Source organism: Pelophylax lessonae, assembly GCF_965119305.1.
Source record: "Pelophylax lessonae genome assembly, chromosome: 8".
Taxonomy (NCBI): Eukaryota; Metazoa; Chordata; class Amphibia; order Anura; family Ranidae; genus Pelophylax; species Pelophylax lessonae.
In genome coordinates this window covers 240,451,555-240,469,572 of record NC_138775.1, presented here as the reverse complement: position 1 = coordinate 240,469,572, position 18,018 = coordinate 240,451,555, and the positions used below count along the sequence as shown (strand labels likewise).

General features: G+C 42.5%; 1 protein-coding gene across 1 annotated transcript in view; it reads left to right on the top strand.

Moving 5' to 3' along the window:
- Window positions 1-18,018, top strand: part of ZFYVE9 (zinc finger FYVE-type containing 9) — a 176,434-nt gene that overhangs the window by 71,617 nt on the left and 86,799 nt on the right. Inside the window, exons 3-5 of the mRNA XM_082264974.1 lie at window positions 2,734-4,583; window positions 6,944-7,043; window positions 13,807-13,983. Coding sequence (XP_082121100.1) covers window positions 2,734-4,583; window positions 6,944-7,043; window positions 13,807-13,983 — 2,127 coding nt within the window. The remainder of the gene's footprint in view (window positions 1-2,733; window positions 4,584-6,943; window positions 7,044-13,806; window positions 13,984-18,018) is intronic.

Sequence of the window (18,018 nt, the reverse complement as noted above, 5' to 3'; positions counted from 1 at the left end):
CCTCGATGACATCATTATAGGTCTCACAGTGGGAGAGAGTACTTTTCTTCCGCAGGCTACTAAGGGCAAGGAAACTCATCGTAGACGTGGGCCTTCCTTCTCCGCTCATAAAAAGTTGTTTTTTTTTTGTCTCTCAGGGTCGACTCACAAGGGCTGAAAGTCTTTCAGGGCCTCTTCAGGAGGATCCAAATGAACCTGGCCTAGCAAGCCAAGATCAGGTTTCTTCAGACCTGTGGACAAGGCTCCTTCAGCATGAAGGTGCGCCCTCCCCCGTATCGGGGTGGGGGGGACATCTCCGCTGGTTTCCGGACTTGTGGACCTCCCTAGTGCAAGAAAAGTGGGTCCACTAAGTCATTCGGTTCGGCTACAAGATCGAGTTTCGCTCTTGTTTTGCTACTGGGCTACCTGGGGCGATCTCCTCCTGCGATTGGAGTCTCCCTATGCTCTGGTGGACAACCTGGAGATCACAATACAAACTCTGCGGGAGTTCGGCTGGATTCTGAACTTCCAGAAGTCTGCTCTGGTTCCGTCCAGGAAGCTGGACTATCTGGGCTTGACTCTGGACTGGGCCTTAGCCAGAGTGCTCCTTCCTCTGGACAAACTCCAGAAATTGCAGGCTGCAATTCATCTCCTGCTGTTCAACAGATGGTCGTCCCTCTGGACTTGCATGTGGGTGCTGGACCTGATGATGTCTACCTGCAAAGGGAGATTCTGACCAAATGGGACAAGACTCCCCAAGTCTCTGGAAAATCAGATCCAACTGAGTCTGGGAACGAGGGAGTCCTTGATATGGTGGCTTCGTTCTCCGGCGCTTTCCTCGCCTCTATCGATATCAAGGATGCCTACCTTCACATTCCAATATGTGCCAGTCACCTGCATTTTCTTCGCTTTGCTGTGGGAGAGGAGCATTATCAGTTTGTGGCGTTAACCTTTGGTCTCGCCTCTGCTCCTTGGGTCTTCACTAAAGTGTTAGCCCCGGTGCTAGCCTTGCTACGCCAATGGGGTATCGCGGTACAGGGCTACTTGGACCTTCTGCGAGCTGGAGTTTGGCTGGATTCTGAACCTTCAGAAGTCTGCTCTGGTTCTGTCCACGAAGCTGGACTATCTGGACCTTACTCTGGACTCGGCCTTAGCCAGAGTGCTCCTTCCTCCTACTGTCCAACAGATGGTCATCACTCCGGACTTGCGGGTGTTGGGCCTGATGGTGTCTACCTTCAAGGTGGTTCAGTTTGCACAGTTTCATACAAAGGGAGATTCTGACCAAATGGGATATGACTCCCCAGTCTCTGGAAAATCACATCCGGCTGAGTCAGGGAACGAGGGAGCCCTTAATATGGGGACTTCATTCTCCGGTGCTTCGGCTGGGAAAATACTTCCTCCCCTTGTATTGGACAGTGGTCACCTCGGATGCCAGCCTATCTGGCTGGGGAGGCGTCCTCGGCAAGCTTTCTGCTCGGGGATCTGGGCGCTGGAAGAGTACAGACTACCGATCAATGTCTTGGAACTCCGAGCGATCAGACTGTGTCTGGATCATTGGGTGGATCATCTTCAGTGTTGATCCGCATTTAATTGGACAATACCATGGCCGTGGCTTATGTCAATCATCAAGGGGACACAAGAAGTGTCCTGGTGGCTCTGGAGGTAGCAGGCATTCTAAGGTGGGCAGAATGGTTTGTTTCAGTCCTCCCCACCTCTCATGTTTAACGCTGCTTTGGGACGTCCCAATGGTTATGAATACCAAAAGCTGTGTCCGAACGAAAGAGAAAATGGGATTTTTGACATACCGTAAAATTCAATTCTCTGATGTTCATTGACGGACACAGCACCCACCCCTCTGCGGAGTTATTATTCTCCTGACACTGCTTATTACAAAACTGAGTGACTGTAATGCAGGGAGAAAGTATACCCCCTGGGAATGCCCATGGGTGTAGCCAGAATTTTTTTCTGCCTAGTGTCCTACTCCTGTAGGGGGGCAGTATAACCCAATGTTTATGAATACCAGGAGCTGTGTCCGTCAATTAACATCAGAGAAATGGATTTTATGGTAAGTGAAAAATCCCATTTTCCCACTATTGAAAGTAATCATTGTACACCTCTTTTTCCTATTTAAAAGGGGAGTGAAATCAAGTATATCATGGAACTAGAATTCTGCTTTAAAACTGATTCATTTGGAGTTCTTGTTGTTGGAGCGTCAAAAGTAATTTTTAATCTTTTGAAATATACAGTTTTCATAAAATACTTGGTGATCCTGCCATCAAGGTCCTTTCTTTCCTGCATTTTCCCCTTGCTGTGTGTGCTTCCAGTGGAGACTAGAATTGGACATGCCAACACTGAATTCATTGACATGTCCTTGTTACCATTAGCAATCTCATCCTGAACAATTTTGCAGCTATTGCAGAAGCACCTGTACATGTTGAGGGACTCGCTGCAAAAGGTTGGGAGATGCTCGATGTCCCTCTACTGTGGCGGCAGATGGAGATTTTTAATCTCCCTCTTAATAGAGGATGTGACTGTGTGGGATGGGCTGCGCACAGTAGCAGTAAATTTAAAAGAAATACATCACTTTATGAATTGCATAGTCCGATTCAGGTATGTGGGGATTTTGGAAATGCAGCTATGTTTCATGTTAAATCCTAAATATCAGTCTAATGTAAAACATGTTCATAAGGGTGGACTATGCCGTTAAGTACTATGTTTAAGTATCAGTTTATCATTTGGTTCTTTCTTTTTCAGATGAGACTGTTTCACCAAGGCTTCTGGATGCTAAGTGGAATCAAATCCTCAATCCACCTTCCCACCGTCTGACTGATAACTCGACATTAGACAATGTCACCAAGACGATCATTGATATTGAGGCTCACCTCAAAGACCAATCACCCTGCCTGACACCTAAGACGCCCTGTTCCAATGGAGAGATCAGACATCTAACCTCAGAGCTTTCCGTCATGGTGACGGAAGGTACCAACATGGCTGAAGACCAGCTGGCTGACTGCAAAGACCAGCCAGAAAATGTTTGCAGTACCACCACTGTGCACTGCGTAGAGGAGTCTGTTTTAGCAGATGTTACCCTTAATAGTAGCTGTACTAAAGGTTCTAATGTCAGCATGTGCTCATCTCCTTGCAATAGCCCTACAAGTATGTCTCTTGATAACTCTAAAAGCACGCAAAGCCAGATTCATGGTTTAGACTCAAAGCAGCAACCACAAAACAGTACTGACTGTAAAACAGTGCTTAATGCCTCTGTTGATAATGAAATTAGCGTTTGTCCTACCATGAAGGGACAAAATAATATAAATGTTGGTGCATTCACGGATGATGGTATTGAAGACCATAAAAGTCAATCCATTGAGTTTTCTCTAGATTCTGATGGTCTCCAGCTTTCTCCTAGTATACTTTCTGTCCCTAACTTACAGACTGAAAATAAAGCTCTCCTCCGTCCACCAGATGATCTAGATCTCTTTAGTGCTGCAACAGAAGATACCCTTAACAGTGAAAAGCAGCAAAAAACCTCCTTATTTTTGTCTCTAGAAAAGCAGCTTGGTAATGAATTTGCATATGAAGTCTGTCCAGCAGCAGTTGATCATCTTGTCCTAAATGATGACCTCCAAAAAGATAGATCTCCCAAACTCGTGGTAGAGCATTTTTCAGAGTCTCTGGTAACCAATGGGGACTTTAATGTGACAAAAGTAAAAGAGAACCGAGAAAAGGACAAACTTTGTCTTGGAAGCAATCAAAACAAAGAATTAAATAATGTCTTCTTGGACAGCTCTGTTAGTGTTGGCAGTGATGACAGGAATCTGCCTAATGTTGATGCAGACATGTCATTGTACAATGGGTGTGATTCCTATGGAATGCAGAACCCAAATGTAGCTCATAACCCAAAGAGTTTGCCGTCAAAAGAAGATTCTGTGACTGAGGAGAAAGAAATTGAAGAGTGCAAGTCTGAATATTTCATCAGTGTTTACGATCAGCAGAGGGAGGACGATGCTGCTGAAGCAAGTGGACTTGTGCTGAACATGAGTGGAGACCAAATGAAGAACCACCTGCATGGCCTCTGTGGCCAGGTGGCACCAGTGCATGTGCAGACCTCATCAAAACCGGCTGGCAGTATGCAACCTCTAAGCGTCCCCTATGGTGGAGCGCGTCCAAAGCAGCCAACTCATCTGAAGCTGCAGATTCCAAAGCCATTATCTGATATATTACATATTGACTTGGTTCCCCCCAATGCTGGCTGTGGCTCCAAAAACAAAAATGACCTGTTAAACAAGTCAAATCAGAGTGATAACATGGTCTCAGAAGCACTTCATGAAGAAGCTGGTCTACGCAACCCAGTTACTGATGCAAATGGTGACCACCTGGGAGATTATAGGGGCCCCCACAGCCCGTGCCTTGCAGTGTCCCCAGATAGCCCTGATAATGACCTCCTAGCTAGGCAGTATAGAGTTCCTACCTCCAAGCCATTTACAACACTAGGGGAGGTGGCTCCAGTCTGGGTCCCCGACTCTCAAGCACCAAACTGCATGAAGTGTGAGGCCAGGTTTACCTTTACCAAAAGGAGGCACCACTGCAGAGCATGCGGCAAGGTAAGTAGAACTAAAATTGTTTTATTTGTGTTCATGGTCTCATAAATTCCATTATTTACCTGACAAATTTATAGTGAGCTTTGTACCTCTCCCTGACATTTCATCTGTATTGTGTGTTGTCTTGGTAGGAAAATTGCACTCAACTTTAACTTGCCCCAGTACTTAGTATAAAAAAGGTCATGCATGTCTAGTTTAAAGACAAATTCACTTATACAAACAACTGCATTGGACCTCCAAGCCACAATTTACTTCAATGCTGGCTGCACCTGCGCAATGAGCCCTCATACACTTGTAAAGGGCTATCTTTATATTTGGGAATATGGCCCGATAGGATGAAGACTCCAGAAATGTCATGTCATTCGATCCAGAACAGATGGTCTTCTACACCAACATCATTTTTTAATATCTCTAATAGGTAGGGATGAACAGATGTATTTGAAATTCAGTGACAAAACAAGGAGCCAGCAGACATATTTTTTATGGAGCTAGGCGAATGCATGCATTCATTGATAGCAGCAGAAAAACCCAAATAATTTAGGAGCAAGCTGAAATTTTTAGTTTCATAGTCTTGATCTTGGCTTTCACCTGCAGGTCTGCTGAAGATTAAAACTTGCATTTAAATCTGTCTGTGGAGTCATTTTGACATTGTTGTGCCGCACCACTTTATCCAGCTCACTCCTATATATATATATATAGATATATAGATTTATCTATATATATTGTTTTTGGAACACGTCTGCTGGACATGCTTTTTTTTTTTTTTCTGCCTCTCTGATGTAAAAAAAAAAAAAAAAAGTGTCAATGTTAGATTAACGACACCCCAAAAAATCTCGCAAAACGCAGTGCCATTGCATGCGGTGTGAACCCAGGCTAAATTATTGAATGTGATAGGTAATCCATGAAGCAGAGACTAAAGCCGGCCATTGATGGTTCGACTCTTTGCCGGTTCAGCAGAGACCGGCCGAGATGCGATTCATCTATGGGCAGCAGAGAGAAAACGATAGCCCAACACTTAATGTGTTGATGAGGGAATTAAGAATGGTTGCAGGAAAGAATATTGCGTTAAAGGCTTGTCCAGTTCAGGCTTGATACAAATGTACTCTTGCTAATCCTCTGTTGAATTGCGTGTGTGGAAGAAACTAAGCAAATTTAAGTGAACTGAGCAGAATTCAGATTTTAGTACAGTTTTGGTTTCTGGCTAGCACATCTAAAGTATTAAAGGCAAAACTGTTTTTTATTTAGTTTTAGTTAGTGAAGATGGTTTAGTAGAACAGCTGTCATATTTTACTGCGGCCTGTGCCCCCGTTAGGAAGATTTACCCCCTCTATTGTTCTGTTTACTGTTAACACCAAGAGTGAAAGAAAATTGTAAATTTTGTTTATCCTCAGAGCAGGAGGACATGTGAAATTCTCCAGTGAGGTTCTGGTGCCAAGCAGGGATTCCAATGCATTGGAGATATTTCCTCTTTGTTGTGGGGCAGGAAGGGAAGAAAAATCTCCCCAGTAGTACATGGATAATAAAATAAAAATAGAATAAACTGTCTGGTTATAATTTGCCTAAGGCTCCTTTCACACGGGTCGCACCGTATTTTGGTCCGCTCCGGCACTTTTTTTTTTTTTTACGGACACGAATGACACTTGTGTCACCCAGTCCGTATGTCCGCATATCATCCAATCCGTTTGCGGATGATATACGGACATAATGTATGTCTATGGGATTGCGGATGTCAGTGGATGACACCGCTGACATCCTATTTTGCGTCCGTTCCGTTTTTTAAATGGAATAAAAATAAGGTTCTGTTCCGTTCCAAAAAACGGAACAGAACCGAAAGGACGCAAATCGGATGTCAGTGGATGGTCATCCGCTGACATCCGCAATCCCATTGACATGCATTATGTCCGTATATCACCCGCAAACGGATGGGATGATATACGGACATACGGAGTGCCTGTGTGAAAGAAGCCTTACTCTATTCAAAATGGGGAAAAAAGTTTTGTCTTTAGTTATACATAGTCTAGACCAGCAACAAGGAGTACATACCTCAGTCAATGCATTGAACATATATATAGGTGTTCACACCAAAACCTCATAAGGATACTGTATCACACCAATGTGTATTTTTTAATGTAGTCGTCTTGGGCGCCTATTGTGTTCATAATGATGTATAATAAAAGATGATTATTTTTTAAAATAATGTAATAAGTTTGTCTCATGTGAGTGCCATTAAAATCCACCACTAGCAGGACCTAATATTGATGTATTAGGATGTGGCATGGGTAATGGTCCTTCCCCACTTTTTCTTTTACCTTTTTAGTTCTACTTTTGTTTTGTTTTTTGTTAATACTTTCTCTCATCTGCAGGTTTTCTGTGCAGCCTGCTGCAGTCTCAAGTGCAAGCTACTATACATGGATAAGAAGGAGGCCAGAGTGTGTGTTATCTGCCACTCTGTGCTCATCAATGGTGAGTGCAGCCTCTGCTATACAGGAACACACAGATGATCCTACTGTGTAGAACACGATCTGCAATCTCTTCTCCTCTTATTTTTTATTCTTTTTTTACACATTACATTACACATCTGACTGTACAATCTTTGTACGATCTCCTTTATATTAAACAAAGTTGTGTAATATGAGAACCCCCGAAAACTATCCATTCACTTTGCATCCAGTCAGACCATTGCACTACATAGTTTTTGGTAGATCTAAAGGAGATTGTACAATGAGAAAGTGATGCTTGTTGAGCCTTAAAGTGGTTGTAAAGTCACTTTCTCTACTGACTAGAATCCCCTCTGTTATGTCAGGTTATATCGCTCAGTGCCTTTGTTTTTTAAAAACTATGCGGCACAATATCTCATTTTGCAGCTCCGTTGTGCAGTCAGCTGCTGTCCCGGCGCTCTGCCCCGCTCCGAGGACTACAGAGGGAGGGGCTGAGGTTCCCTCTGACGTCTCCGGGAGGAGAGCCTTGGGCGGTCACGTGCGGTCTTTTATAAGGTATTGCGCAGCATAATTTTTATTAAAAAAAAAGCAGTGAGCAATATAACCTGATATAACAGAAGGGATTCTAGTAAGTAGAGATGGTTATTGTAAAAAGTGTGTGTGTGTGGGGGGGGGGGGGGGGGGGTGCAGGGAGGAGACTGCTCACACACAGGAGCTGACAGGCAGTGAGGGGAGGGGGGAGAGAGGACAGAGGAGAGCAGCGGACGACGGAGGCACATAAACTGACCACGGTGTCAGGACTCGGCACCCATATTAAACCATGGTTATGTTACATGGGGGAGAACCAGGCAGGATCAGCCAGGTATTTTAGATGACCGAAAGGCCCATGTACACAGCACAGGCACTGTCCTATATAACATGCTTTCAAGGACTAGGATTATAGATTTCTTTTTTTTAGGGTTACAAACGCTTTAAGCCTTGTACACAAAGCTGACAGCTCAGGTTGGAGCCACTGTACTAACAATCAAACAATGTTAGTACAGCGATCTCCCCTGTTGTGCCATTGTGTTCTGACAGGAGGATGCCCCCCCCCCCCGCCAGAACTTTCTGGTCAATGCTCTCGACCATTGGCTGAGAGCGCTGATCCGGGAGCCGATCGGCAGACCTTTTTCGTTCATTCCCCTTCAACGGAAACCAGCCGAACGGCCTCCACGCACACACGCCAAATGTAATATAAAAGAGCTTTACCAAGTGTGATTATGCAAAGTCATCTATATCAGCGATCTGCTAAGTCAGAATATTTGTCATTTGGTCTCGGAATGTATTCCATAAACTGTGCAGTATATTTGATTTCGTAAGTACAACATTATACAATCATATAGGTTATAGTGTGAAGGGATCAAAGTGGTTCTAAAGCCTAAGCCGTTTTTTTTTTTTTTACCTTAATGCAGTCTATGCATTAAGCTAAAAAAAAGTGTGTGTATATAATATGTATGTATGTATATGTATGTATATGTATGTATGTATTTATATATATATATATATATATATATATATATATATATACACACAGTGCCTTAAAAAAGTATTTATACCCCTTTAAATTTTCCACATTTTGTCATGTTACCGAAACCGTAAATGTATTTTATTGGGATTTTATGTGATAGACCAACAGAAGTGAAAGGAAAATGATAAATGGTTTTCAAAATTTTTTACAAATATGTGAAAAGTGTGGTGTACATCAGTCCATACTTTGTAGAACGTACAGCTGCAAGTCTTTTTGGGGATGTCTCTCTCTACCAGCTTTGCACATCTAGAGCGTGACATTTTTGCCCATTCTTATTTGCCAAATAGCTCAAGCTCTGTTAGATTGGATGAAGAGCGTCTATGAACAGCAATTTTCAAGTCTTACCACAGATTCTCAGTGTGATTGAGGTCTGGACTTTGACTGGGCCATTCTAACGCATGAATATGCTTTGATCTAAACCATTCCTTTGTAGCTCTGGCTGTATGTTTAGGGTCGTTGAACCTCCGCCTCAGTCTCAAGTCTTTTGCAGACTCTTAACAGGTTTTCTTCTAAGATTGCCCTGTATTTGGCTCCATCCATCTTTCCATCAATTCTGACCAGCTTCCCGGTCCCTGCTGAAGAAAAGCATCCCCACAATATGATGATGCCACCATCATGTTTTAGGGTGAGGATGGTGTGTTCAGGGTGATGTTCAGTGTTAGTTTTCCGCCACACATAGCATTTTCCTTTTAGGCCAAAAAAGTTGAATTTTGGTCTCATCTGACTAGAACCCCTTCTTCCACGTTTGCCGTGTTCCCCACATGGCTTCTTGAAAACTGCAAACAGGACTACTTTTGGCTTTCTTTCAACACTCTTTCAACAAATGACAGCGCTGTATATAGGTGTATCCAAATAAATACTTTTTTACAATCCTTCAAAGTGCTTACATTATAAATCCTACTGTGTGAAAGAGAAAATATTACTAAATTAATATTGTATCAAAGAAAAAAAATGTTTTTGCTTATCTGAATTTTTGAAAAAAGTGTTCTGGTGCTTTCATAAATACCCACATATGAATGTGCTAAACTAATTCAGAAAACTTATAACATGTAACAGAAAAATGTTAATGTTTCAAAGAAATATCCACAAGTGCATACATCAATCATTAGTGTTCATATTCCATAGAAACAGCTCATTTGAAATAATGTGAATAAAGTGTCCAAAAATAGTGCCAAATGAATATCAAAATAAAACTAAAAATAAAAGATTGTGTGTTCCTCTTGTCTGCCTATATTAATGCCACATCAAGAAAAAATGTAATCCACCACCTCTTATAATGAATTCACTCACCAGACGGAATGGCTGGTAATATGATAAACCAGCATGCAAGCTTTTTCTTTTGTAGGGAGTGACAGTTTGCAGCCCTCTGGATCAATCTGTTAAAACTCTCCTTTCTCACTCTCAAAGGATATCTCAGGCAAGGAGGAAATCAATGGAAAAGAAAAGAACTTGGCATCCATGCTGTTTACAATCGTGTCAGTGGAGACACTTTAAAATGTGAGTTTAAACTGTTTTTAATATAGTGGGAATATTTTTAAAGGATCCTATGCTATGCCGAGTTCTTTTCTTTTCCATTGATTTCCTCCTTGCCTGAGATATCCATCGAGAGTGAAAAAGGATTAAGAGATTGATCCAGAGGGCTGCAGACTGTCACTCCCTACAAAAGAAAAAGCTTGCATGCTGGTTTATTATATTACCAGCAATTCCGTCTGGTGAGTGAATTCATTATAAGAGGTGGTGGATTACATTTTTTCTTGATGTGGCATTAACCACTTTACCACCGCCCACAGTAATATTACTGCGGCAGAGTGGCTCGTTATCGTCTGACGATGTAGTACTACGTCGTCAGACACTCTCCCTTCTGGGCGGCGCTGTTTTCAGTCACAGCGGGAGTCGGGCCAGGGGAGGAGCAGCGGCGATCGCCGCCGCTCTTCCCCCGATCGTCGGGAATCTAGTGTGGAGATCCGCCCGCCTGTGTAAACAGAGCGGGCGGATCTCCATAGTGACAGGGAGTGACAGATCGGAGTGTTCAGCATAGCTGGACATCCGATCTGTCCATGACTCACTCAGTCACCTCCCCCCACACACGTCAGTAAGCACCAGGCATACATTACTCCCTCTCCAATAAAATTAACCCCTTCCCTGCCAGTGTCATTTTTACAGTAACAGTGCATATATATAGCACTGATTACTGCAGTAATATCACTGGTACCCCCAAAAGTATCAATGTCAGTCAAGGGTCCGATCTGTCCGCCGCAATGTCGCAGTACCGCAAAAAAAATCGCAGATCGCCGCCATTACGCGTTAAAAAAAAACGCCAAAAATGACAGAAATCTTTCCCTTTGTTAGTAAACGCAATAACTTTTGCGCAAACCAATCAAAATACGCTTATTGTGATTTTTTTTACCAAACATAGGTAGCAGAAAACAAATTGGCCAAAAATTTTTAAAAAAATTGTTTTTTACATCTTTTTTGGGGGGAATTTCATATAAAAAAATGTTAAAAATATTGTTATTTTTTCAAAATAAACGCTTTTTTTTGTTTATAGCGCAAAAAGTAAAAATCGCACAGGTGATCAAATACCACCAAAAGAAAGCTCTGTTTGTGGGAAAAAAAGGACGTACATTTTGTTTGGGTACGGCGTCGCACGACCGCGCAATTGTCAGTTAAAGTCGCACAGTGCTGAATCGCAAAAAGTGGCCTGGACGGATGACAGCAAAATCCTCCGGTGGTAAAGTGGTTAATAAAGGAAGACAAGAGGAACACGCAATAATCTTTTATTTTTTAGTTTTATTTTGATATTCATTTGGCACTATTTTTGGACACATTAATCACATTATTTCAAAGGAGCTGTTTCAATGGATTATGAACACTAAGGCCCCTTTCACACTGTGGAGTCCGTCGGCGGACTCCGTTTTTCTCAGCGGGGGATCGATCCGCCAATCCCCCGATGAGCAGGCGGTTGGCAGCTGTGTCTCTGCGCTGTGTGTCCGCTGTTTTCTAAGGGGGAATCTGATGGGAACGGACCGTCTGTCCGTTCTCATCTGATCCGCTGAAAGGATGGAAAATAGGGTCCGCTGACATCCAATGCCCCCATAGAGATACATGAGGCATCTGTTCAGATCCGCCAAAAAAACGGACAGGCGGATCTGAACGGTCCGCCTGTGTGAAAGGGGCCTAATGGTCGTATGCACTTGTTGATATTTCTTTGAAACTTAACATTTTTCTTAACATTTCGTTGAATTAGTTTAGCACATTCATATGTGGGTATTTATGAAAGCACAAGAACACTTTTTCACGCTTTCAGATAGGCCTCTTTCACACGGCCGCCCCGATTTTTTTTTTCTTCCGCTCCGGCGCTTTTTTTTTTTTTTCACAGAGCGGATGACGCTTGTGTCATCCACTCCGTATGTCCACATATCATCCCATCCGTTTGCGGATGATATATACGGACATAATGTATGTCTATGGGGATTGCGGATGTCAGCGGATGACACCGCTGACATCCGATTTTGCATCCGTTCCGTTTTTTAAATGGAAGAAAAATAGGGTTCTGTTCTGTTCCACAAAACGGAACAGAACTGAAAGGACACAAATTGCATGTCAGCGGATGGTTTTCCGCTGACATCCGCAATCCCATTGACATGCATTATGTCCGTATATCACCCGCAGACAGCCGTGTGAAAGAGGCCATAAGCAAAAAATGTTTTCTTTTTTCTTTGATACAATAGCAATTTAGTAATAATTTTTCTTTCACTCAGTAGGATTTATGCTTTAAGCACTCTGAAGGATTGTAAAAGTATTTATTTGGATACGCCTATATACAGCGCTGTCCTTTGTTTGGCTATATTTGTGATTGAGACATTCTCAAAAGCATAGCAGCAGTATTGTATTGGGTAAAAAGCAATTATCACCTAGGCGCGGTCATTTGTTATAGATCTGTTTCTTTCAACAATGGCTTTCTTCCTGCCTTTCTTCCATAAAGGGCAGATTTATGGAGTGCACGACAAATAGTTGTCCTGTGGACAAATTCTCCACAACTTTATGCCCGACCTGTCTGGTATGTTCCTTGGCCTTCATGATGCTATTTGTTCACTAAGGTTCTCTAACAAACCTATGAGGGCTTCACAGGACAGCTGTATTTATACTGAGATTAAATGACAAACAGGTGGACACTATTTACTAATTAGGGGACTTCTGAAGGCAATTGGTTCCACTAGATTTTAGTCAGGGTATCCGAGTAAAGGGGGCTGAATACAAATGCATGCTACACTTTTCAGATATTTATTTGTAAAAAGTTTTGAAAACCATTTATCATTTTCCTTCCACTTCACAATTATGTGCCACTTTGTGTTGGTCTATCACATAAAATCCCAATAAAATAAATTTCCATTATTGGTTGTAACATGACACAATGTGGAAAATTTCAAGGGGTATGAATATTTTTTCAGACTTTATAATGGCTTTAACGCTCCTCCTGATGATTGATGTGAGATTGTGGCAGCGGCTGTGTGTTCATGATAGCTCAGTGTAACCATAGCTGTTCCAGCCCCTCCATGCTGTTCAATCGCTTATAGGAAAACCTATATTTTTATTTTAAATAATAAAAATAAAATCCTTTTAGAATCACTTTAAAGCGGTCAAGAAACCCTCACTCATATCCTTTATGGTTATACTTCATAGAGTCATGATTTCCATACAATGCACTAATGATAGCTAAATGCCATGAAACAGCTATATGCAGTTTGAAACAAATTGTTTTATAATAGGCTATATATTGCACTTTACATTAGGTACTCTATCTGGCTGGAAGGATAAATAAGGAATGACCCTCCTATTTTTGGGATATTTGATGGGATGAGACATGTGAAGAGTCGGTTCACACCGCAGCGACTCAGTCGCCCCGACTTTGAAGTCGCCCATACAGCACGACTTCATCGCGGCTTGCAAACGACTTCTCATTATAGAAGTCAATGCAAGTTGCTCCGACTTCGCCCAAAAGTAGTGCAGGAACCTTTTTCTATGTCGGACTTGAGTCGCTCTGATTAGAACGGTTCCATTGCACAGCATGGATCGCTACTTGTCAAGGCGACCTGACAAGTCAAAGTAGTGTGAACCGGCTCGAATACCTTCTGTTTAATGACTTCCCTGTGCTTTGCACTTATAAAAAAAAAAAAAACCTTTTATTTTTATTCCTAAATTCTTTCACTGTGTGTTTTAGCTCAAGCGTGGGAAAACCTGATCAGTGCATCAGTCCAGAGCCCAAACCCAAACAACCCTGCAGAGTACTGCTCCACCATCCCCCCTATGCAGCAGGCCCAGGCATCGGGCGCTCTCAGCTCCCCGCCTCCAACTGTTATGGTGCCTGTGGGTGTTCTGAAGCATCCGGGAACTGAAGGTGAGAATCCTACCTCTACAAAATTAATACATTTTAGAACATTTGTAAAAATACTTTTTACTTGTAACTAGTCATCTTAACATGATTTCACATTACTTTCTAACAAGTGGTTACAAAAACTTTAAGCAAAGGTAATGAAGATTATGTATTTGTTGCTGCTTGTTGAGAGGGGAGTACATTCTCGCAGTTCTTATGATTCCAGCCTCCATGTAAGGTGTGTCATTTCCTCAGATTCCATTCTTTCCCCAGAGGCTTTTCATTGCTCCATATCATTGTTTGTATTTCAGTGTCTGGAACTTCTTGCTGTACGGGCAGCCTGTAATACCCTCTCCAGCATTGGTGATTCAGTAAAAATCTTAGCCTGAAAAGGAGAACTCCAGGCAAAATACACAATAAGGATAAAGAGTGCAAAAGCTGCAAACCTGTGTATTTTATTTTGGTTGTGCGCTTCAAAAACTAAATCATGCTCCATTCTATGCTTGGGCCTCTAGAAGAAAATTCAAGTTGTTCTATAGTCACAGCATACATGTTGATTTTACAACATCAGCATTGAGAACTGCTTGTGCTCCTTATGCAGTCGTATTTTTGATATGGATCAATAAAAGTTCTACATCTTTTTGGAGTGTGTGGCCATTTACCTCTCATTCCTTCCTACTACCTATTAGGGAACGACCGATTATCGGCAAAGCCGATATATCGAGGGCCGATCTGTACTTTCCCCGATTTATATCAGAATCGGCCACCAAGGTGACCGATATTGCTAATATTTCGGGAAAGTGCTTGTACTGGAGTGATGCCTGCAGCTAGAGGCATCACCCCGGTACCGGCGTCCATAGCCGACGGTCGGCTGTCTTGTAATGACAACCGATGCGGCTGAGAAGCCGCTCGGCTGTCATTACAAGGAGCAGGAGGGGACGTCCCGCCGCCTTCCACGGCTCGCCCAGGACTTCCGTCCCACCGGGAGACCCAGACAACCAGCCTGCATGACTGCCGAAGACCCGATTAAAGCCGCATTAGTCTCTGATCGGGTCTCCATGCAAAAACCCAGAAGTGATGTCATGAGATACTGGTATTGGCGCCAGATTAAAAAAATGACAAACTTGGCGTTTTGAATGCTTTTAAGTGCAGAGGAGGGGTTTGGGGTCTTTTAGACCCCCAGATCCCTCCATAGGAGTACCTGTCAAAGAAAAAAAATAAAAAATGTTTTAAATGTACGAAAATATCTGCCAATATCCGCCGATACCGATATGCAGTGACCAAAATATCGGCAACGAAAAACCGATGTCGGTCCATCACCTACTATATATCCCATGGTACCTTGCTGCCTGCAAACAGCGATTGACAGGCTCTGTGAAATCTGTGACACAGCAGTTAAAATCCACAGGGGTATAGTGAATACATGTTACAGAAACAGAAACTTTAAGATTGTTCAAATATTAGGAGTAGGCTATTAATAAATTTAATACAATGGTAAAATATGATTTTAAATTTTAACATAAATAGTCTTTAAGGCTACATGTACAGTAGCCTACCCTGACCGCGGCTGCGGAAAACCGCATTGCGTTTTTGCTGCGTTTTTACACGGCCAGCAGTCAAAATATTCCTATCTTGAACGCTATTCTTCTGCATTCAGGAGAGGGAGGTTTAACCTCCCCTACCACAGCATCTGCAAAAAACCTATGTGTACATAGACACATAGGCTTTTATGGAGTGGAGCTTAGGAGCTTTGGAAAAAAAAAAAAACGCCAAAAGCTCCTAAATTTAAGTTTAGAAGGTACCAGGGTACATGAAGCCTAAGGCTTTGTTTTCTGTAAGGATTTTCTAGTTTGTTTCTAGTTTGTTTCTGGTTTTACATTCAGTGCATTTCTACCCAGGAGTAAATCTTTTTCTATCAGCATTTATAGATTTACTAACCGTAGACAATATATTGTTTCACAGTCATCGAGATAAGCTGGCATGGTAGCATTAAATCCTTTATAATGGTGCGACTAATGACAAGTTCTTTCTGTCCAGCCAGTCCTGATATTTGTGCAGCTCTATTATACAACACAACCAGCTGATGACCTGCGTTTCTTTACTGCAGTTACAGCTAGGCCACCTCTCTGTCCCCAGCCTCTAACCGGACAATAAAGGATCAGCAGCAGTCTGATGAGCTCATCTCTCTGCTGTCTCCTCCTATCAGTAGGTATCTTTGTAAGACATTGTGAATGCAGCACACCCAACTGGCCCCTTGTGCTTCCCCACTTTCCAATCCAGCTTACCTTAGAGAGGTTGGGAAATCCCTGTCTCCGCTCCCTAGCCACTTTAGGACCGCGCGCGGTAATACTACTGCGGCAGTGCGGCACGATACCGCTCAGCCACGTAGTATTAACGTCATGCGCGATCGCGGCTCCAGAGCGCGCTCCCGCGCGCCGCGGGTCCCGATACCGATGGCATTCGGTAGGGAACCGATCAATCACCAGATACTGACCAATGATTTTTGGTCAGTGTCTGTAGATCGGTCCCCACCAATGGCAATCTGTCCCCTGTATGTGTAATGTAAACACAGACAGGGGAAGTGATGTCACTGTCCCTCCTGAAGTCCTTTCGGTTCCAGGAGAGAGACAGAGACACACCAAAAACGTGAGTTTCCACCAACACTACACTGACACACCTCACATAGGCACATTTAACCCCTTCATCACCTCTGATCACCCCCTGATCACCCCCAAACCCCTCACAGTGAACACTATATACAGTGGTATACAGATATTTTACTGATCACTGTATAAGTGTCACTTGTGAGCGTAGTTTGCGCCTGCGTTAGGCCCAAATAGGGTTAGGGTACCCGCCACCTATCCCCTAATAAAGTTTTTACCCCTTGATCAGCCCCAGTTAACCCCTTCACTACCTATTACTCTGTGCACTAAATACAGTATATAGGTAAATACTGATCACTGTATTTAGTGTCACTAGTGACCCTAATTTGCGCTTGCGCTAAGCCCATATAGGGTTAGGGCACCCGCCACCTATTCCCTAATAAACTTTTAACCGCTTGATCTTCCCCAGTTAACCCCTTCACTCCATATAAAACAGTGCACTAATATATACAGTATATCAGATAACTACTGATCACTGTATTTAGTGTCACTGGTGACCCTAATTTGCGCTTGCGCTAGGCCCGAATAGGTTTAGGCCACCCGCCATCTATCCTCTATAAAGGTTTAACCCCTTGATCTCCCCCAGTTTAACCCCTTCACTTCCCTGTCACAGTGTTGGGTAGTGAGGAGTAAAATCAAAAATTTACGCCATTAGAAAACCTAAAGATGGAGATTGATTTTCGGGGTCCCGTACACAGCTAGGCTCCCAAAAAGTCTCACATATGTGGTATCCCTGTACTCAGGAGAAGCAGCAGAATATATTTTGGGGTGTAATTACACATATACCCATGGCATGTGTGAGAAATTTATCTTTTAGTGACAACTTTGTGTTAAAAAAAAAAAAATTTTTTTTTTTATTCATTTTTCAAACACCTGTGACAAAAAAATTAAATATTCAATGAGCTCAACATGCCTCTCAGAACATTCCTTAGGATGTCTACTTTCCAAAAAGTGGTAATTTGGGGGGGGTCTTGTACTGCCCTGCCATTTTAGCACTTCATGAATTGAGATAGGCAGTCAGAAATTAAAGCTGCGTAAAATTTCAGTATTTACACCATAGTTTGTAGACGCTATAACTTTTGCGCAAACCAATAAAAATACGCTCATTGAATTTTTTTTTTGTCAAAGACATGTAGCTAAATATATTTTGGCCAAAAAAAATGACATAAATTGAGTATATTGGATATTTTTTAAAAGACAAAGTTGAAAATGTCATTTTTTTGCAAAATTTTCGCTCTTTTTTTATTAATATCGCAAAAAATAAAAAGCGCAGAGGTGATCAAATACCACCAAAAGAAAGCTCTGTTTGTGGGAAAAAAAGGACGTAAATTTCGTTTGGGTACCACATTGCATGACCGCACAATTGTCAGTTAAAGTCGCACAATGCCGAAGCACA